Here is a 21839-nt window from a genome sequence, read left to right on the forward strand (position 1 = left end):
ACAAACAGAAAATTAACCATGAAACATCAGAATTAATCTCTCCTACAGGCCGATTCTACCTAACAGACATATATAGAACATTTCATCCAACAGCTGCAGAATACACATTCTTCTCAGCAGCACATGGAGCATTCTGTAGAATAGACCATATTAGACCATATTGTTAGGTCACAAAACAAGTCTCAACAAATTTTTAAAAAATTGAAATATCAACTACCTTGTTCAAACATGATGAACCACAAAGGGATACTAGAAACCATACAAATACATGGATATTAAACAACATGCTCTTAAACAGCAAATGAGTTTAAAAAGAATCAAAAAGGAAATTTAAAAGTTCCTGGAGACCAATGAAGATGAAAAAACAAAATACTGAAACCTGTAGGATACAGCAAAAGCAATTCTAAGAGGGAAGTTTATAGCAATAAATGCCTACATCAAAAAAGAAGAAAGACTTCAAATAAACAACTTAACATTACACCTCAAGGAACTGGAAAAATGAGAACAAACCAAAGCCCAAATCAGTAGGAGAGAAGTAACAAATATCAGAGCAGAAATGAATTAGAGATTTAAAAAACAATGTAATGGATCGGTGAAGCAGAGTTGGTTTTTCAGAAAGGTAAAATTGATGAATCTTTAGCTAGAAATGAAGAAGAAAAAGAGAGAAGACCCAAATAAATAAAATCAGAAATGAAAAAGGAGACATTACAACTGATACCTTGGAAATACAAAGGATTATGAGACTACTGTGTACAACTATATGTGAACAAACTGGAAAACTTAGAAGAAATGGATAAATTCCTGGACACATACAGCTTATGAAGGTTGAGTCATGAAGAACTAGAAAATCCCAACAGACCAATAACAAGTACTGAAATTGAAGCAGTAATAAAGAGTCTCCCAACAAAGAAAACCCCAGGACCAGATGGCCTCACTGCTGAATTCTGCCAGACATCTAAAGAAGAACTAATACCAATTCTTCTCAAACTCTTCCAAAAAGTTGAATATGAGGAAATACTACCAAACTCATTCTATGAGGCCAGCCAACGTCAACCTCATACCAAAACTGGGGGAGGTGGAAGGAAACTACAGACCAGTATCCATAATGAACACAGATGCAAAGATCCTCAACAAAATACTAGCAAACAGAATCCATGAAATATGAAAAAGGTCATTCACCATGATTAAGTAGAATTCATTCCGGGGTACAAGGATGGTTCAGCATACACAAATCCGTAAACGTGTTACATCACGCCAGCAGAATGAAGGAAAAAAACCATATCATCATTTCAATAGATGCAGAAAAAGCATTTGATAAAATCCAACACCCCTTCATGATAAAAACACTGAACAAATTAGGTATAGAAGGAATGTACCTGAACACAATAAAGGCTGTATATAACAAACCCACAGCCAGTATCAAGCTGAATGGACACAAATTGGAGGCTTTTCCTGTAATATCTGGAACAAGACAAAGATACCCACTTTCCCCAACCTGATTCAACATAGTACTAGAAATTGTAGTGGTATATAAACACATCGGAATATTATTCAGCTATAAAAAGAAACGAAATCCTGTCACTTGCAGCAACATGGGTGGAGATGGAAACCATCATGTTAAGTAAAGTAACTCAGGCACAGAAAGACAAATACTGCGTGATCTCACTCTTATCTGTAATCCAAAGGAAAAAAAGTTCTCATAGAAATAGAAGGTAGAATAATAGTTATCCGAGGCTGGGAAGGGAGAGGGTTAGGGGTGAGGCAAAGTGGTAGACTACTGTGTACAAAATTATGCTATCTACCCTAAGTGAATCATTGTGCAGTATGTACATGTGTTGAAACAACACACTGTACCTCACAGATATGTGCAAGTAAATGTTAAAATTTAAAAAATAAATGAATAGGGAGATCCTTCAGACTTTGAATTCAAATAAAAGTCAACCAAGGGCCGAGCCCGTGGCGCACTCGGTAGAGTGCTGCGCTGGGAGCGCGGCGACGCTCCCGCCGCGGGTTCGGATCCTATATAGGAATGACCAGTGCACTCACTGGCTGAGTGCCGGTCACGAAAAAATGACAAAAAAAAAAAAAAAAGTCAACCAAGTAGAAGTGCCTGGTACATGTGTAGCATATTGTAGATCCTCAATAAAATGTTTTCTACTATTATAAGAATAAATGGTAATATTTCTCCTTAGGTCATTTAGTCTAAGCATTTTAAACACATTTAATTTCTGTCAGAAATGCAAAGCAAACATTTTACTGTAAAAACAGCAAACAAAAAGATTAATTTTGTCCAGTGATTACCTAGTACAGTGTATGGGGCAGGAGTGTTTATAGTTTCTTGAATAAGCTGGTGATGATCCTAAGATTTCACAAGTTAAACAGAAGTCAGTCAGTAGGAGGTGTTTTCATTTTGAGGCTTTGTCTTTGAGTTCCTGACAAATACTTCAAGTCTACATGTCAGAAAAAATATCTTTTTTAGGAAACATCAAACCTAACATGTGCCTAGAAATAGGTTATGAGGGGCTATTTCTGAAAAATATTGAAGAGGAAACCAGCCAGTTGAAATACAGTTAAGTCCCTGAAATAATGTACCCTACAGACATGCAGTTTGCATGTATTGTGACTGGCAATTCCTCCTACCCTCTGCCATCCCCTGATTTCAAACAAGGAGGCAGGCCGAAGTTCTCAGCTGGTGCAGAGGAGGGGGATGGTAGGAGATGCCTGCCTGGTTATCACTTGAGATTTTCTCTGTTCTGCATGCAATCAGGTGTGTGAGTAAAGTTTTGTTTTCTTTACTTTCATCCTTTTCATGGCAATACAGAGTGAAAAATACTGTTTTTTATTAACCTCAAATGAATGCCACGTCACATTTTATTTGAATGAATTTTATGGACCCTACTTATAGTGGAGTTTTACTGTATTTTTACTTACTCATTGAATAAAACTGGTTCACAGACGTCTTCTTCCACTTATTACCCGTTAACATCAAGTTATAGAAAAATAATTCGTAATTTCAGTGACTAAGCATATGATTTTGGTTTTGTTTTTAGGGAATGTGTAACGAGTGCTCTGTGTATCCCATTAGCAAGCCAGAAGAGGTAAGGATAAATAATTTATCTGTTTTCTTTGCATTGACTTAAGAGTTATTAAGATCATGTGTTTTGTTTGTAACAGGAGTTCCACTGGACGTCCTGACTGGACCTGCATTGTGGTGGGTTTTACTTCAGGTTATGTACGCTTCTACACTGAGGTAAGTTGAGTTTTCAGCAGTTGGAAACACTAGTTGACTGCAGTACATGTTATGCTCCCCCCCCCCCCACCCTCCCATTATAATAGTTTGTGACTTCATTACCTGCTGCTTGGAAACGTGTAGTAGATGCTTTATGAGGGTGGAGGCCAGGACAGGCGTGAAAAGTTCTGATAGAAGATATAGAGAAATGAAGCTGTTTTCTTCTGAAAGGAGATTACCTGGAGGGCTGGCTGGTTAGCTCAGTTGGTTAGAATGTGGTTTTATAACACCAAAGTCAAAGGTCAAGGGTTCAGATCCCTGTACTAGCCAGCTGCCAAAAAAATTAAACAAGCAAGCAAATAAATAAATAGAATGCCTGTTGTCTGTGGAAAACTGCTGAAAAAGTGTACTTTCTGCGTGGCCGTGCCTGTTCAGGTGTATTGGTAAGAAAACCAGCAGGACCCTGTCTGTGCTTCCTCCTAGAGTGGTGTGCTCTTGCTTGCACAGCTGTTGAATGAGGACCCAGTGCTGCAGCTCAAATGCAGGACCTACGAAATCCCCCGGCATCCTGGTGTGACCGAGCAGGTGCTATAAAAGATTATATTCGAAGTAACAGCGGCATTACTTTAAGGCAGTTTCTCCTCTCTTTACTGGGTGGAAACTTAAAGATATGTTTGTCTTATGGCACAGTAAGCTGTACTGTCATATTCTAGGAATATAATCTACTTGTAGCTGAGTGATGAACTCCAAAGTAAACTTGCTTTTACTTACTTAATAAAATATTTGATTCATTCTACAATAAAATAAAGTACTTTAGTTAAAAGACAAAAAAAGTGTCTTATGTTTAGAATTTAATGGTGACTTAAAGCAAAAATGTAGTATTATATAACTTGATGTCTTTTTAATTTGGATTTAGTGTCAAAATTACCCATACTAAAAGAAAAAGTTCTGGCCTTATTGTTAATAGGACTACTACTTTGAACTTAATTTCTCAGAAAAAGGACTATTGTTTATAGTGGAGAATATTTTAAATTCATTGACAGTTTTGACTGAGAAAATAATACTGTTGAGTATCTAAGGCTTTCACTTCTTTGTATATGCCCTGTAAGAATTTGGTTGCCTCATAATCAAAAAATAATTGTAGAGCCACTTAAAACAATATGCTTTTATTTTGTGTGAGTGTACAGAGTCAAAACTATATAATATGCCTTCCTTTTTTGCACTACTTGGCTTCCAAAAGATTTCAAGTAAACAGTTGTATGTGTGATAAGGTGCATGTAGACTTAATTGCACGATAGATGGACTGGAGCTATAGAAGAAACTTAATCTAGTGAGAGACTAGACTAATACCTATTAGTAACTATGAATGAGTTAATCAGTAATATAAAGAAATACCTAGTTAACTGCTAATTTACATGGAAAGAGTGAATTCTGTACACGTTTAGTGAAGGGGGAGCTCCATGAGAAGTAGGACAGTAAGAGCGACTTTGATCGAGGAGGTGAGATTTGAATTAAGCCTTGACTGATGGGCCTGGAAGTTAATTAGGTAGGACTATGTATGTGACAACAAAGAAACCTATGTTATAAAATAATAACTGATGAGTATGTAGAGTGGCCAAATTTTTCATAAATTTGAAGACCAAGTAGAAATAAAAATTGATTCAGGAGATGAGAGAAGCTCCTAAAAATTTATGAGAAGGAAGTGATATAATCAAATGGATATCGAAGGACTCTTTCTGGAGGGTGAATTGGAGTTGTGAGAGATTGGAATGAGAGAGGCTAGTTGTCTGGTTTTTTAAGTTATCTGTAATAGCTGTGGATTGTTGGGAACCAGGACCAGAATGGCTGTGGGAGGAAAGAAAAGAACAGTACAAAAATCAATTTGAAGGAACAAGACTTGGTAATTGTCTGGAGTCATAGAATACAAAAAAGAGGAGTCAAACGTCTCTAAAATATTCATCCTAGGGAGTGCCATTGGCAGATTTGGAAGAGGGGACTGTGTTGACAGTAAATAAAGGTTACTGAATGTGGTTTGGGACATGCTGGGTGTGAGACAATGGTAGGAAATAAAATGAAGATGCCAGACACACAAGCTTTCTGCCTTCATGGAGTTTACAGTTTGGGGATGGAGGGAAACCAACAGTAAATAACTAGACATATCAAAGTGATTCCAGTCTCTGGTAGGCACTATGATGGGCGTCATCGTGTTGATGAGATAGTCATATGGTGAGAGAATGGGGATACCGTTTGAGATCGAGGCTCAGTAGCAGCGTCTTTGAGTAACTAACATTTGAGCAGAGACCTGAATGATCAGAAGAATTAGGCAGGTGAACATATGAGAGGAGAAGGTCTATGCACATGTGAAGGACTGAGGTGATGAGGACTTCCCTGTTCAAGGACAGAAAGATATGAGATGACATCAGATATGTGTGCCAGGTCTTACAGCCATGAAAGAGTTCAGGTTTTATTCTAAACACAGAGGGAAGCCATTGGAGAGTTTTAATCAGGAGATTAAGACTGTGCTGGCTGTGTGGAGCATGGATTGTAGAGAGCAAGAGTGGAAGCAGGAAGCCAAACTGAAAGTCCATCAAAGGGAATTGGTTAAATTTGGGTACATTTAATGGAATACTGTACAGCCACAACAAAAAATGATTTCTTTACTTATTGAAATGAAAAAATGTCCTTGACATATTGAGTAATAAAAAACATGTTATAGAATACTATATATGGTATAGTTTATGCAAATGAGTATGAATTTATTTGACGATGTTCATTGAGATGTCTGGGATTTCAGGTGAGTTGTTTTCTTCTTTCTGTTTTTATATATTGTTTGTGTCTGATCAACGACTGTATTTAGTTTTTAGGAAATTGTAAAATTTTTTGTTGCTCTCACCATCTATCCTGAGACCGTTATTTAACATACACAAAATCTCATATTTGAGAGCAATTTTAAGTCTTTGGCCAAAAGGCATTCTAAAGTTAATTTTTCATGTAGTTTTGCTGATCCTCTGCCTGACATTGCTTTGTGTGTTGTGTCATTGACAGTTTAGTCGTAGCATTTTTTAATTTTACATTATTCGTGAAATCCAGGTAAAATAAATAGATATGCTTATTTGGTGTATCTGCTTAAGAAAATTTATTATTTTCTTGTTTCTTACTTCTTAAATAGAATGAAGAGTTGAGTATCTTATATCCAGCTGCCATTGTGACTATTGATGGATTTAGCCTTTTTCAATCTCTTCGTGCTTGTCGAAATCAAGTAGCAAAAGGTAATTTTGGGGCAAGAAATATTTAACTTACGATTTTTTTTTTTTTTTTTTTTAATGTGACCTACTTACAGAATTAAGTATGTCTTCTAAACAAAAAAGACCTTCCGAACTAGATTTAGGGAAACAACTTTGCTTCTGTGGACATGGGAGAGCATGGTTGGGTAGATTACTTTAGTAAGGTATTGGCAAGAGCTGAAACATCAAGGCTCTTCACATGTTGCCCGGGGACAGTGACCAGCACAGGATCAATAGGCTTTCTTCACTGATTCAGCATATGTCTTGGCCCATTAAAGAGATTTGCGGTTGTATTTACAGTCAACATTGGTGTGAGGAATTCAGTTGCATTTAGCCGAGATACCAGTTCTTACTAGGTTAGCAGTTGTAGGGCCAATGTACTAAAATCTCATGACAATACATTGCTTCTATCCTCACTGAAGGTAAAGATACAGCTGTGTGCAGGGGGAATTTTCCCTACCATAGTCAGGACCCAGCAGAGAGTCAACATCATCTTGTTTTTGCTTTACTTGGAATAGTTCTGAGTGAAGAAATATAGACATCTAAACTTAATGTATATGTGGGCAGCTACATTATTTCTAGACTTAGGGATAAAAACTGTACAAATAATCAAGAATCCTTACTTTTATTTCCTGTAGTTTATATTCTGATGCTGTTATATCTTTGGAAGACAATGTCATATTTCACTGAATTCAACATGCCATTAATTGTAAGATACACTATTATTTTATGTACCACTAAGAAGAAAAAATGTTGCCAGCGAAAGAAAGACACACCATTGATTTTAAGACCCCAATTTTAGATATGTTAAAATATGAAAAAGAAAAGTCTTAAAAGTCAGTGAAAATGCCGTAGTAGCACTGACTTCCCCTTGTTTTCTTGGATTGGGTAGGTGAGTTTTAGTGACCCTAAAGCAAACAAAGTTTAACTTCTAAGTGGTTGAGATCATTTCCTGAAAACATAGGTTAATTAAGATAAGTTTGTTGCTTCATAAAAATTGTTTCTAAATCCAAACTGAACTTTAAGATGCAAAATAAGCAGTTTCTTTTTGGGGGGAAAATGTAGTATCTTCTATTGCAATGGAAAATTTTTCTGTTTTTTAGCAGGTTATGTAATTGGTAAAATTCTGAAGTCTTGGTTGTGTGCTTCTTTTGTAATAGCTACTTTTTATTAGATCAGAATATTTTTGAATTTTTATACCTGTTTTTATAATCTTTTAAATTATTTAAACTTAACCCATCATAAGCTTCATTTTCTTGAGAAGATTTAAAATAGTCATCATTAATATATATATCCGAAGAGACTGCCAATTTTATGTAGGTAAGAATTCTATTAATAAAATAGAAATATATGTTATAATTGGTATTGCCAGCCATTTAGTTTTCAACACTTTTTAATTCCTGTTTAAAGCCATTTTAACCATTGTACCATAAAACCATTTTGTCTCCTGGTGTAAGGAATTAAGCCACTTAGTGCCCTCTTATTATGAGTTGTTCTAAAAAGAATTCTGGTTACTTAGCCGGAAATCGTGGTAACCTTTATTTCAGCATATGGGAAAATTCACTTTTCTTGGCCTTACTATCAAATCTGTAATATTTAGAGGACTATATATTTCCTTTATTAAAGTACTTTTCTTAGCTTTGCAGAATAAATAGCCAGAATTCAGCAGTGTTCTAATATGTAGCATGGGAATTATTGAAAAATGGGAGTTTGTGCATGAATCTGTGGCAAGAGATGTAACTGTTGCTTTTCCTCTTATTACACACTAAGGTGGAGGGACTCAAGTTGAAGATTGGCATTTCATTAATTTTCCTGGAAATGCTATTGCTGTTAGCATATCTTTCTATCAAGTCTGGCCTCAGTTACCTAGATTAGAGAACTTGCTGTATGTGTGCTCTACCAGGTATATCAGGTTTTTACTTTTCCATTGAGTGAAGCACTGATTGCTGTTCCCAGGATTTTACCCATTTTTTCAAGAGGGTGAAATTGCTTACTTGGCATCAGTTGCAGTTTGAATTCAACTTGATTTGGAGTAGTATTGTAGGATTTTTAGTTGTCTTCTCTAATCACTTGAGTGTCAATTTCTTGTGACAGCCAACTCAGTTATTTATTTATTTATTTTTAATTTATTTTTTATTGAATCATAATTGATTATATATATTTTGGGGGTTCAATGTTGATGTATATTGATCATATCAATATTATTAGCATGTACATTATTACAAGTCATAATTATTCTTCATGCCCCTTGTCCAATCTCTCCCCATTCCCTTCTCCCTCCCCCTCCCACCTCTGATAACTCTAGATTTCTTCTCTCCTTCTGAAAGAGTAACAGTTACTCTATTGATTTGTTGCCTTAGATGATCTGTCCAGTGCTGAGAGAGGTGTGTTTGACTATTATCGTAGAGCAGATGCTTCTTCTGTCTCTCTGGAATGGGCTTTGTGGAGAGAGGCATCCTCTTCTTTTCTTTGGTCTCCGCTGGTGACTCTCTTTGTGTCAATGCACTTGAGAGGCTGGTGGACCATCTGCACAGTGGTTGTTGCGTCTAGCTGCTTTTGCGGCAGCCGTGGGTATTGTGGTGGCTGTGGTCACATGGAAGTGATGTTTTTGGCGTGCTTCTTGCCTGGTTGTGGGAGGAGGGGTCATTCCCCGGCTCCATCTGTTTTTATGTTCTAAGATGTTGCAGGTCATTTGGGTGAGAGGGAGAGAGGGGAAGGGGGAAGGAAATAGAGTGGGAGAACGAAGAGGGAGGGAGGGCATGGTTGAGGCCAGTAGCACCCCACTCATTCCTGCAGGGGAGACCAGGGGATTCCAGTGGAGGCTTTGTCATTGCTGGGCTGAATGCAGGTGTCGGGGATGTAGCTGAAGCCCTTGGCCCCCCACCGCCCTGGCTCAGGAGCCTGGGGTGTTTCCTGCAGCAGCTCAGTGGTCATTGTTGGGCTGGTTGCAGGTGTCAAGGGGCATGGTTGAGGCCCCCGGCCCTCCCTGGCTTGGGGACTGAGGGTGCTTCCGGTCCTTCTAGGTTTTATAGGTGTTCATTGGTGAAGTGAGACCTTTACTAGTTAATATCAAACTTTGTCTCTGGTCTGTGGGTACTTTGTTTTTTCTTTCAGTTCTGTATTGGATTATTCACTGTTTCCACCACTTAAACTCTGCACTGGAACTAATTTATTGTCCTTTGCTTACTTCTAAAATGGGGGAACTTCCTGTGGGGACCAGCACTTGAGCCCTGTGGTTGAGCTAAAGTGCTGCTTTGCTGTTGACTCCCTGGGCAAAGCTTTTTGTGCAGCTTAAGTTTTAATGGTTGACTTTGTAGGTACTTCCCAGTCTTGTGAGATCCACTACACCTGGGTTGTACATAAACTGTGGTCTGGACCTGAGTCTTTTTAGCAAACTGCTCTCCCTGCAGTTCTATATTCCTGACCAGTCTATACAAGGTGGGCCTGTGCTGATTGGGGGACAGATCAGCTGTCCATGCTATGCCCCAGTGGTCCTCCAGTGGACCCATCTCCTCCACCACCCTCACTCCAAACACTTCCCGTAGAATGGGCCATGTGCTAGTCCCTTGCAATGACTCTCCAGCCTCTGAGTGGCTCTTTCTTTCATCTGCTGTGGCTTCTCACTCTTGTGGTTGTCCATGGGAACCCTGTTAGTGGTCTTGCTGGTCTGAGGGCCACCAAGGCCCTCTTCTCCCCTGCTGCCTCCAAGCAACTTCATCTGAAGGGCACAGCTGTGGCTTTGGTCAGCTCTTGCTTTGTGTACTCACCAGCTCCAGACTTGAAGCAGCTGGGGCTTGAAATGGTGGGAGTGATCCTTTCTTTTTCTCATCGTAGCTTCTCCTGCCTTCATGCACTCTGTAGATCTCTCCTCCTCTTCCCCTGAGCTCTAGCGGCCCCAGCTTGGCTGTCATTGCTTTTTAATAGTTGTAAATTGGTTGATTTGTGGGAGAGAGTGACACTGGAGACTGTCTGTTCCACCATCTTGATTGGAAGCCTCTCAACTTAGTCTTTTAAATGTTTGCATTTTATGTGCATTGTCCTGGCATGAATAATTCTTACTTTATGCCTTGTTTTTATTACTTTGCTTCATTATTAATAGTTGACATTTTTGAATAATGAATTATACTTTTAATGATTTTTTTTAAAGCTTCAATTTATCCATTATAATTGTTTGGATTATCGAATTTTTATCTTTGACAGCTGCAGCATCAGGCAATGAGAACATACAACCACCACCATTAGCTTATAAGAAATGGGGTCTACAGGATATTGACACTATTATTGATCATACCAGTGTTGGTAAGCATTTTATAGTTCATATTCTTTTGAAATTTACTTCTTATACTTTTTGATTGAAGTATCTCATTTATTAGAAGTTGACATTTAATGTGAAAAAATACATTTCCTTTAATAAGACATTTGGAAGTTAGTTTAGACTCAGATCATCATAGGCTTTGTCTTTAAGAAATGGAAGAAGTTTTAATAAAGGTTTAATTATGCCCTCAGCAGCAGTATTTTTCAGTTTTAAGTCACTCATTATTTGACTTAATTTTTCTTTGGACAAGTTTGGTTCATGATCAGTCTTTTAAAAATACAACCTTTAAACCAGCAGAATATAGATAAAAACAAATTCCTACAACCAGTATTTGAGGGCTTAGTGTATTAGGCATCAAGAGTATAGATGAATAGACATGGTCTGTATTGTCCAGTACTGTGAGTCTAGTTGGAAGAAACACACAAGAATAGCTACAGTACTGCAACGTAATGATCATTGTTATGTTGTAGTAGACAAGTGGATCGAGTGTAATGGGAGCAGAGGAGAAAGCCCCTCGCATTGAGAGCAACAGGGAAGAGGAGCTTGACTTTAATCTGAGATTGAAAGAATGAGTAGGAGTCGACCAGGAGAATAAGCACAGAGGAGAGATTCTAGCCAATATGAACATAGAGGTGGGGGTGAAAGAATGTAGTGTGCTGGAGAAACAGCAAGCGCCAGGGATAGCTGCACAAGTGAGGCCAAGTATGTACACAGGAGTCAGATTCTGAAGGGCCTAGTACACTAAGCAGAGGAGGATCTAAATGTTTTCATTCTGATCTTTCTCCTGACTGCGTCGAGAGCCACTGAAGAATTCTGAGCAAAGGAGTAACACCACTTTTGCCTGTTTCAAAAGTCACTGTGGTGGCAGTTTAGAGGCTGGAATGGAGGGGTCAGGACTAGAAAGCTATAATAATTTTGTTAAGAAGTAATGGACTTCTGAATTAAGGTAGTAGAAATGTGGGTGAAGAAGGAAATATTATTTTAAAGTCTATATGTATTTTTTTCTGCTTATCAATATACTATATGCTTGTTAAAAAATTCAAGTAGTATGTAAATACATAAAGAGAAAAGGGGAAAAAAATGTTAAACCTTACCATCCAGAGATATTCACCACTGGCATTTTGGTAAACATTCTTACAGACTTTCTGATGTATGTATGTGTGTAAGTGCATGTATAATATGCATATGGTCATGCAGAGATGTTTTCATAAATGAGATTATATCATACCAACTATATCATAGTCCTTTTTCAATCAGTATATCATGAAGAGCCTTTCCCGTCAATTTTGCTAAATATACGTTCTATCAGTCAGAGTCCTAATACAAGATAGATGTTACACTTGAAATAGGATAATTAAAGAAAGTTTATTTACAGAGAAACAGTTTATAAAGATGTGGTATAGGAGAACCACAAGGGATACTATAGTATCCCAGGGCTTTTTAGCAGCCAAGCTGTTAACCACTCGAGGCCTAAAGAGAGGAGGGCAGGGAGCAGTTCCAGAACTTGGAGACAATGAGTAGAACCAGCAGCTGGAGAGCATGATGACTTTTGTTCAAGGGACACAGCCAGCTTTTTCAGGGAGGGAACCAGAGAAATAAATATCCTGACTTTATTCTCCTTTCTCTTTGAACTCCTGATGGAGTATCCATTGTCTGAACCCAATTAGAAGTCAGCATGATCTGTGCAAGCTGGCCCCTTGGAGAGAGAGCAGGGAGAAAAGGAGGGAGCATCAGTCTAGAGGGGTTAACAGAAGGCATTTGATACACAGGTCAAATACCTGCCTTTTTTCTGTTCACTGCCTAATTCTTATATGGAATATTCTGTAATAAAAACCTTTCTGGTAAACATTTCAGTGTGTCTTTACTTTTTTGCTAACATAAAAATTCTGCTGTGGGCCGACCCCGTGGCGCACTCGGGAGAGTGCGGTGCTGGGAGCGCGGTGGTGCTCCCGCCGCGGGTTCAGATCCTATATAGGGATGGCCGGTGTGCTCACTGGCTGAGCGCAGTGTGGGACACGCCAATCCAAGGGTTGCGATCCCCTTACCGGTCACAAAAAGACAAAAAAAAAAAAAATTCTGATGTATTCCAAAGTGTTGAGTTCAGTTCAGGGTAACTTCTCTGCTCTGTTAATTAAACTTTGGAACATTGAAACTGGCTAGGGAAAATGATTGGATAGAAAATATTACTCTATTCATTTATTCCCCAGCCTACAAACTGAAAAAACAAAAAATGCAATAAACTTTATTGTATGTAAAGGTCTGATTAATTCATTCAAGAAATAAATGAGTACATGTTATATCCCAGGGACCAGTATTGATGCTAGAAATACAGGACAGGACTTCTGCCCTCATGAAGTTTATATTCTGGTAATGGGGAGACAAAAAATAAACAAACTAAATGAATAAATATAGTAATATCAAAATGCTGTAGGCAACCTGAAGAAAATAAGCAGAAGGTTATGATAGGGAGTAAAGGAAGAGGGTACTTAGGTAACTGGTGAGAAAAGGCCTCTCCAGGGAAGTAGCATTCAGACTGAGACTTGAAAGGTGAAGAGCCAGCGATGGAAAGAGCTATAGGAAGAACATTCTAGGCAGATGAAGCAGCAAGGACATAGACCTAGGGTCTTGAAGACTCAGAGTGTTCAAGAAACAGGAAGGAGGTTGGTGTGACTTGATTGTAAAGAGTGAGGGAAAGTGGGGCAAAGTTGAGCTACAGGTGTGGATGGAGGTCAGACCGCATAGGGTAAGGAGGTCGGAGTTTATTCTAAAGGCAGTGGGTGTTGATGGATTCCAAGTGGTGGGTACCTTTAAAAATGTCCCTCTGGCTGTTGTTTAGAGAGAGCCTTGTTGATTTTGTAGCTTTTAAAAAAATGACTTTTGTCTGTTAGGTAAACTAAGTAGTTAGAATCTTAGAATGGAACTGAATTAAAAATTTAATGATCTGAAATGACTATGTCCTGTCAATGCATTCAAATCGTGTGGGTTTTTTTTGTTTGTTTTTTTTTAATCATTAGGTATTATGACTCTATCCCCTTTTGATCAAATGAAGACTGCTTCCAATATAGGTGGATTTAATGCTGCAATTAAAAACAGTCCTCCTGCCATGTCTCAGTACATCACTGTAGGATCCAATCCATTCACTGGCTTCTTCTATGCGTTAGAGGTATGAGTTCATCACTGATGATGAGGCCACTCTTGATTTTTCAACTTGTCTACAAATTGAATGTGGTAACAGCCTTAGAAAGATTAAGCAGCTTACATTTCTCAGTTTCAGTTGAAGTTGAAATTAATCTCAACTACCTTTTTTCTAAATTCTTTAGATCAGCTGGAAAGATACCCAAGTTCAGTATAAAACAAACATTTTTTTTTTTTTTTGGAAGCCCTGAGTTCTTTGGCAGCTGAGTTGTCTTTCACTGTTGGTATATCAATGCAGTACCCCACAGATATGTACAATCAGTTGTTTCTATAAATAAAAAAATCATCATCATCATCATCTTTCTTTAACACATCAAGTGTATGATCCTATTTAATCCCACCCAGTGTGTTTTTTATTACAAATACTGTATTTTTCAACTCTAGAAGTTAAATAAATAAATATAAATAAATATATATACATAATGGTGCAATAGACAGAAGCTCAGGGCTGTTAATGAACTCAGCCCACTGGGAATTTGAGTAAATGAGAAATTGTAAAGACAGAACAAGCTACCAACTAAAGTTCATGTAAGTGGTGAAAATTACTTCCTAAAATGGAGAAAGTTAGGTGTTCAATTTGGCAGTTCTTTCTCACTTAAAAAGCAGCCTTCTCAGAATTGTACAAATTCTCTTCTTACTTTATTTAAAATATACATACGCACAAACACACACACATACATACATGTATGAGGGACAAGAGCTAGTCGTGTGTAGATGGAAAAGTAGGATACTGTCATCTGAATATCACAGTTTAAAATTTAAAATTAAACTATAATTTAAAGAGGGAAATCCTGAAGGTAAAATAGGCTACTGATGATTTTATTTTTAGACTATAGAATTAAAACTGTATTGTATTTCTCCTAAAATAAAGTTTTTACTGTACCTTTTGAAAGAGGTTAGTTGTTAGTTCAGGCTTTACAACTTTTCAAAAGTTTATGAAGTAAGCCTTATTTAGAAAGTATATTTTGTTTCTTTGTGAGCTACTAAGTTTTCTCTTTCAAATTTTCTGTTTTTCAGGGAAGCACACAACCATTATTATCTCATGTTGCGCTAGCAGTTGCAAGTAAACTCACTTCTGCTTTATTTAATGCTGCCAGGTAATTACATAACAGTTAGATTAAAAATTATCTAATTTGTATCTAGCTTGATGTTAACTTTCATTTTGATAGTCTGCATTGTAAAACTCTGGAAGCTCTAGTTTTGTTCTAAATTTTCTTTGTTTTTAGTGGTTGGCTTGGCTGGAAAAGTAAACACGAAGAAGAAGCTGTCCAAAAGCAAAAGCCAAAGGTTGAACCAGCTACCCCATTAGCTGTCAGGCAAGTCTGTCATGTGTCCCAAATTTTAGTGCTTTTAGAAATGTATTGTTAAACTTACAGTCTTTCAGTGCCCTTGCTTAGTGGATTTGCTGATCTCATTAAGTCTTTGGAACTTCTGACAGTCATTAATGTGGGATTTTTTTTCCTCACTAGAATGTAAATTCCATGAGAAGAATCGTTCTTACCTATTTTGTTCACAGCTGTCTCTCTGTCATAGTAGATGCTCAAAATGTATTTGTTGAGTGTGCTGTTTAACAGGCATCTATAAACTTAGCTTAAGTTGCAGGAGAATTAGTTTAATGATAGCTGAAAGAATTCTTTAAAAAGTTTAGTTGTCACTAAGCTGTATAAACTGAAAAAGTACTTAGTGATTTCTTTAAAAAATTAAAACCGGAGTCATGTGTATTCAAATGCTATTCCAAATACTGGCTCGTGCTCCCTTGTTTAGTTTAGTAGTGCTTTAGGGTGCATTAGTGCGTTTGTAGTTTTTGGGGGGAGAACATGATTTTTGCTTGGTTTTGTTTTTAAATTGTTTTTTATTAACTAATATAAAGAATTCCTCCCCCCCTTTTTTTTAGATGTTGTTCACCTAAAGAGAGCCAACTAATTAACTGTTATTAAAATTTATTAAAGTTTATCTTTTAAGACTTTTTTTATCTTATTTAAAAATATTATAACATACCACATTTCCTAAATTTACCCAAGAATTAAGAAATTAGCCACATGGCCCTGTGTTCCTTAAATAGATGTAACAAAGTTTGAACACTTAATCTCAGGGACTTTTCTCAAAATGAAACTATCCAGGTCCTTTTCAGCACCTCTTTATTTTTATTTTAGTCACAGTTCTAATAAGGTCGATTATAGACCACTGGCAGTTTAGAGGTAACTATTTAGAAAAAGGAAAATTTTTGCTTCAGGCAGATAAATTGGTGTCAGCAAGATAAGATATCTAGCAAAAAAGAGAACAGATTAGGAACAAGAACTTAAAATTGACAAAACATGCCTGTGTAGATGCGAAGTATTCTAAAATAAGGTTGTAGATACATATGTAGGAAACCTACGTAGGACTGTGTTTTAATTTTATTTTATGTATTTATATTGTAGATGTCAGGTATGATTAATAAATTATTAATCCAGACAAGGTTCATATTTCTTTATGTAAAACAGATTCCACCTATTTTGTTTATGAATTTTATTATTCTATTATGTTTCTAGATTGGAGTGTGATTTGAGCTTTTTATTTTCTTTTAAATATCAGATTTGGACTTCCAGATTCTAGACGCCATGGTGAAAGCATATGTCTATCTCCATGTAACACACTGGCAGCTGTAACAGATGACTTTGGCAGAGTTATTTTATTGGATGTAACTAGAGGAATTGCCATACGCATGTGGAAAGGTACTTCCTTTCAAAAAAATCCAGAAAAAAAGTTAACTCACTTTTTTACCCCAATAGTTAGGCAGTGTTTTCATAGCATCCTTCAGCTTCTGGTTGATGACACAGTTTTTGTTTTTTAAACATGAATTCAGATCAGCAACACTTGATCAAGTAGTTAATTTGTACATCCTTTAAGTCTGATTACTTCATAGGCACTTTTGATCTGTGCGTTATGCACTTTCTTTCAATTCTCACTATCACTGACAATTTGAACTTAGTTTCTTATCCCTGCTATTCATTCCCCTTCACAAGGCCACTCTTGAGCCAAATGTTCTCCCCAAATCTACAATGCCAAGTCTTTCAGATTTAATACAGCAAAACCTAGCAAAATCCATATTCACTGACTTGACTTTTGTATCCATATGCTTGGGTCAATCCACTTGGTTTATGAGTAGCTGTGTTAGTTAGGAGTTTTATTCAGCTGCTAATAACAAACCCAGGTATAGCATTGACATTCTATTACCACGGTATGCTCAGGAACCCATTCTGCTTCCATGTAGCTTCCCCATTCAAGGTTCTCATAGGCAAGGAGAAGAAGGGAAGACAGGCACTCCTGCCCACTGAGCCAGTCTACTTTGAAGACATTCCCTGAAGCCCCTCCATCTTTTTTTATCTACAAAACATTAACCAGGACTTAGTGACATGGTCACACCTAACTATAAGGGAGACTTGAAAATATCTTTTAACTGGGCACATTGTCCCTAAGGCAGAAGGGGAGAATGCATTGTTGAGTCATCAGGAATAGTAACATGTCAGCATAGACCACTGGTTGGAAACCACAATTATGTCACAATCTTGTCTGCACTATACAATGCGAGAATTAATGGATTTGAGGACATTAAATTACTCTGAACCAAATTATGGCCACCATCACCTTCTTGCCAGAGAACTCCTACAGTGACAGGCAAAGGCAGTCTTTACCTGACACACGTTCAAGTGTCTGCAGAAATAAGTTTCAGTGCTGCAGATACATCTTCTAAACAACATCAAAGGTGTGTTCTCAGTGAGACTTTTCCAAAATACAGAAGACATAGCATACTGACTGGCCCAAATGTGCTGTGGCGATCTTACTGCTTGCATTGTTGGCTGACTTTCTGCAGCTGGTGCAGTTTTCCTTTGCACTGTGTGCTTCAGGGAGAGGGATCAATTGCCTATGGGAGGGACCACCCTAAAATGTAAGACAGCGTGGACTGCTGCCTCCTCACATCATTCTACAGCACATGTCTTCCCCGTATCTGCATACCACTGAGTGGCCTATGTAGCAGGAAGTCAGTTTGATCTTTTCCCTGTATTTTAATTGGGCTTTTATTTTATATCTAAACCTGATCGTCTCCCCAGAATTTTTTTGAAATGAGGGAGGGAATCTTTTAAAGAGAGGGAGGGAAGGGAATGGGAGCAGGGAGGGATGTTTAGGAGGCTTTAATGATGTCTATAATTTATTTTTAAAGAAAAATAGTGATATGAGGTAAATATAGCAAAATATTAAGATCTGATAAGGCTTGGTGATGGATCGAATATCTATTATAGTTATTATCTTTCTGTTGAAGATATTTCATAATAAAAAGATAATGCACTTTTACAGCTTTTCTAGTCCCTCCCCCCCAATATTCCAGACTGTTTCAGGAGATTAATTAACTAATTAGCTTCCCTTTTCCTCTGTTTTCAAGGGTACCGAGATGCACAAATTGGATGGATTCAAATTGTAGAGGACCTCCATGAAAGAGTACCAGAAAAGGTGGATTTTTCCCCTTTTGGAAATACTCAAGGTCCAAGTCGAGTAGCTCAGTTCCTTGTGATCTATGCGCCAAGAAGGGGAATTTTAGAAGTGTGGAGCACACAGCAGGGACCTAGAGTAGGAGCTTTCAATGTAGGAAAGCACTGCAGGTAAGCTGCAAACCCTGGCATTTTCTAATTACAAAAAATGCAGGAATACTTTTATTAATGTAAAGCTTTTACTGAACCTACTTACTAGATTACAAGTTGTGTGGGAATTGTAAAGTTCTTTATCATGGTGTTTTCTTGTGAGTGCCTGGTGTATAGTTAAGGATTAAGTATTTAGTAACAAAAATGATAGAAAATGCCATGGTATGCTTCTGAATTAAAGTTAGCATGGTGCTGCCACGTGTCTGTCGCTTGTGCTGTGAAGGCGCGAAAAGAACAACCCATTCAGGTTCCTCCAGTGGTGACATTAAGTGAGGTGAATGCTTTGTTTGCCATTGAAACACCCACCCGATTTTTTTCATTTAATTTTCTAGAAACTTTTAGCAAGGTAGAACTCTGGTAGTCAAGTCCTCCTTTACTTATATTTTTGGTGTCAGTGTTTATTTGCCTTATTAATGCTTCTGGAGTGATGATAATGTGGGGCTCCCTAGCTATAGTGAAAGCACCTTTTGACATTTCTCTTTTTTCTCATATTTTTACTGTGCTGGCATATGATTTCCTTAGGCTACTGTATCCTGGCTATAAGATAATGGGCTTAAATAATGTTACCAGTCAGAGCTGGCAGCCACAGACTTACCAGATCTGTCTTGTTGATCCGGTGTCTGGAAGTGTGAAGACAGTGAATGTTCCTTTCCATTTGGCACTGAGGTAAGGCTCGTTGAGTGTCTGCTGACTGATGCTCCTCTGTTGACTTGTCCTCGTCACTTAGTTGGTTGTGCTTTGTTCTGTAGGTATCATTTTGTTGTTTCCATTATCACTAGACTAATATCTTTAAAGTTGAATAGGAAGTATGTAAAGGAAAAGGAAAGTTGGAGTGTATCAGAATCAGAAGGAAAACAGTTTCACATTCTGTATGAATTTGTTGTATTTACTGTTTTAGTGATAAGAAGAGTGAACGAGCGAAGGACATACACTTAGTGAAGAAACTAGCAGCCTTACTGAAAACAAAATCTCCCTATCTTGGTAAGTGTCCTATAATAAAAACAAAGCACACTGTTCTGTCATTTTTTAAATCAATAAAATATTCTCAGTTGAGCGATCAAAATACTTAAGCATATTGATAAGCTATCTTACCTTCTCAGAATGAGGTGAGATACAGTATTTTTTATTGGAATTCCTCTGTAAGGATAAAGTGTGCTGTCTAGGAGATATTAAATTAATAACAGTAAAACATAATATGAGAACCCAAAATCCTTTAGACTGACTGATAGTACAAATATGTTCATTTTCTTTCAGAGTAATATTTCACTGTAATAAAAATGAACATTTTACTTTGATTAATTTTCTTTTTATAGATTTGGTTGAAACAGAAATAAAGGAATTAATTCTCGATATTAAGTACCCTGCCACCAAAAAACAAGTAAGTGTATATAAAGTACGAAATTTCCTGCTGAGTAGCTATTATATGTCCCTCTTAAGAAAATTCCTGTCTCCCTTGGAACATGACCAGCTAACATCTTTTCATGTTTTTATTCATACTCTTCTCTTTGTATTCCCATGTGGAGGTTCCTGTTGTCTCTCTCTTTTTTTTAAGTTAAGTAGCATTTCCAGACTTGTGTATATTTCTTATTATTTCACAGCTACGTACATACATGGAAAACTGAGTAAATAGTGATTTCTGTTGCAGTCATTTTTTTAAACACTTCTTGATTTATTGTAGAGCAGGCATGTCTGTGGCTTTTAACTGTGTTTTTCATTCCACTGACGGTGCTTATTGTCTCTTATTTTCCTCATGGCCAAGTCTCTGATAACTGTGATGACAAGGTGGGCAGGCATCTAGAGAGGCAGTTTAGGAAATTTGTAGTAGAGAGGGTCCTAACCCCAACATTTCTCATCTTGATGCCATCTTTCTTGTTATCTTATATCATGGGACAACAAAATCGGGTAACTTTAGCATAGTGCGTAGTGGGGTTTTTTTGTTGTTTTTTTACTATAGTACTGAATCATGTATGAAGCTGTATGTTATATAAAAAAAATACTAGAAAACCCAGTAGTGAAAGTTGTTTGCTGTTTTATGACACTATAGAGGAAGGAAAGAATCCAGTTTAGGTTTAGGAAACTGGATAATAGGGGAATAAATAATAGGAGACTGAATAATACCTACCCTGTGTAATCGTAGGCAGGACAGAGGTAGATTATACTTCTCCTGGGTTTTTGCCTCTTTTAGTCACTTTATTTATATCCTCCAGGTAGTCATCTCATCATAGGCCTAACCGACATCTTGAGCCACCCTCTAAGTCCCCCCGCCACACAGAGGTCATTGTGTTGCAATCTGACACATGTCTCATGCCACATCATCAGCCTACCTTTTAAACTATTTAATTTCATGAATTAAAATCCAATTTAATATGCTAATATGAAAGGATAAACATGAATTTGAGCTGCTGTTTAACCAGTTGATGATTTTGATGGTTGCCACATTAGTCATGAAGAAATATTTTGTAACTGGTGATGAAGACTCTTAAAAAGTCTGTAGGCGTGGAGGATGGGGAGAAGTAGGTAAGTCAGGGTGGGGAGTATATATATCTGGTATGGCCTGTAGATTCAGCCAGCGACATCCAGTTACAGTTATTAAGCTATAACTAAGTTGTCATCTTTTATATTGACATGACAGTAACCTCTGCTTTTCATTTATGCCTAGTATAGGCTTTTTCAGCTTCTTATTATTGGTGAATAGCTTTATGTCTGTTTCTATTTTGTCTTGGCCATTCTGTTAAATACTGGTTGCCTTCTAGTTTTACTCTTAGTCTGGACTTTTTGTCATTCTACCGTGTTTGGCATGACATAAAGTTGATTGCATATTACTTATAATGCATCTTCAATTTTCAGGTATGTATATTAAAACATCTTACATGTGGAGCTTCCCTTTGAAATTTGGTGTAGAGAAAGTATTGGCATAAATATAAAATGTAAAAAACAAAATCATTGCCTTATAATTACTAGCATTGCTCCTTATCTTTCTTCTAGGCTTTGGAAAGCATTTTGGCAAGTGAACGTTTGCCATTTTCCTGCCTTAGAAATGTCACTCAGACATTAGTGGACACTTTAAAAAATCAAGGTAATAGAATATGTAGTGATTGGAGGTTATGGTCTCACTTCAAACTTTGCTTATAAAAAGCTGT

At 37.3% G+C, this 21839-nt stretch overlaps 1 protein-coding gene and 1 non-coding gene across 4 annotated transcripts in view; both read left to right on the forward strand.

Moving 5' to 3' along the window:
* The window catches only part of RAB3GAP2 (RAB3 GTPase activating non-catalytic protein subunit 2), a 101273-nt gene that overhangs the window by 44564 nt on the left and 34870 nt on the right, over positions 1 to 21839 (forward strand). For 2 of the 3 annotated variants that reach the window (XM_063114386.1, XM_063114385.1), the window contains exons 5-18: positions 3051 to 3098; positions 3175 to 3250; positions 3713 to 3814; positions 6399 to 6498; positions 10714 to 10812; positions 13843 to 13991; positions 15041 to 15120; positions 15250 to 15339; positions 16598 to 16737; positions 18444 to 18660; positions 19222 to 19365; positions 19598 to 19680; positions 20013 to 20077; positions 21685 to 21775. In XM_063114386.1, the coding sequence (XP_062970456.1) occupies positions 3051 to 3098; positions 3175 to 3250; positions 3713 to 3814; positions 6399 to 6498; positions 10714 to 10812; positions 13843 to 13991; positions 15041 to 15120; positions 15250 to 15339; positions 16598 to 16737; positions 18444 to 18660; positions 19222 to 19365; positions 19598 to 19680; positions 20013 to 20077; positions 21685 to 21775 (1484 nt within the window). Of the gene's footprint in view, positions 1 to 3050; positions 3099 to 3174; positions 3251 to 3712; positions 3815 to 6398; positions 6499 to 8340; positions 8417 to 10713; positions 10813 to 13842; positions 13992 to 15040; positions 15121 to 15249; positions 15340 to 16597; positions 16738 to 18443; positions 18661 to 19221; positions 19366 to 19597; positions 19681 to 20012; positions 20078 to 21684; positions 21776 to 21839 lie in introns of those variants that run through there. The other variant, XM_063114387.1, reaches the window with a different exon arrangement.
* Positions 12913 to 13044, forward strand: LOC134391424 (small nucleolar RNA SNORA36 family). Its single transcript, XR_010024964.1, has one exon. It is a non-coding gene; the product is annotated as a small nucleolar RNA SNORA36 family (small nucleolar RNA).

The sequence above is a fragment of the Cynocephalus volans genome, chromosome 11 (genome assembly GCF_027409185.1).
Source record: "Cynocephalus volans isolate mCynVol1 chromosome 11, mCynVol1.pri, whole genome shotgun sequence".
Lineage (NCBI taxonomy): Eukaryota > Metazoa > Chordata > Mammalia > Dermoptera > Cynocephalidae > Cynocephalus > Cynocephalus volans.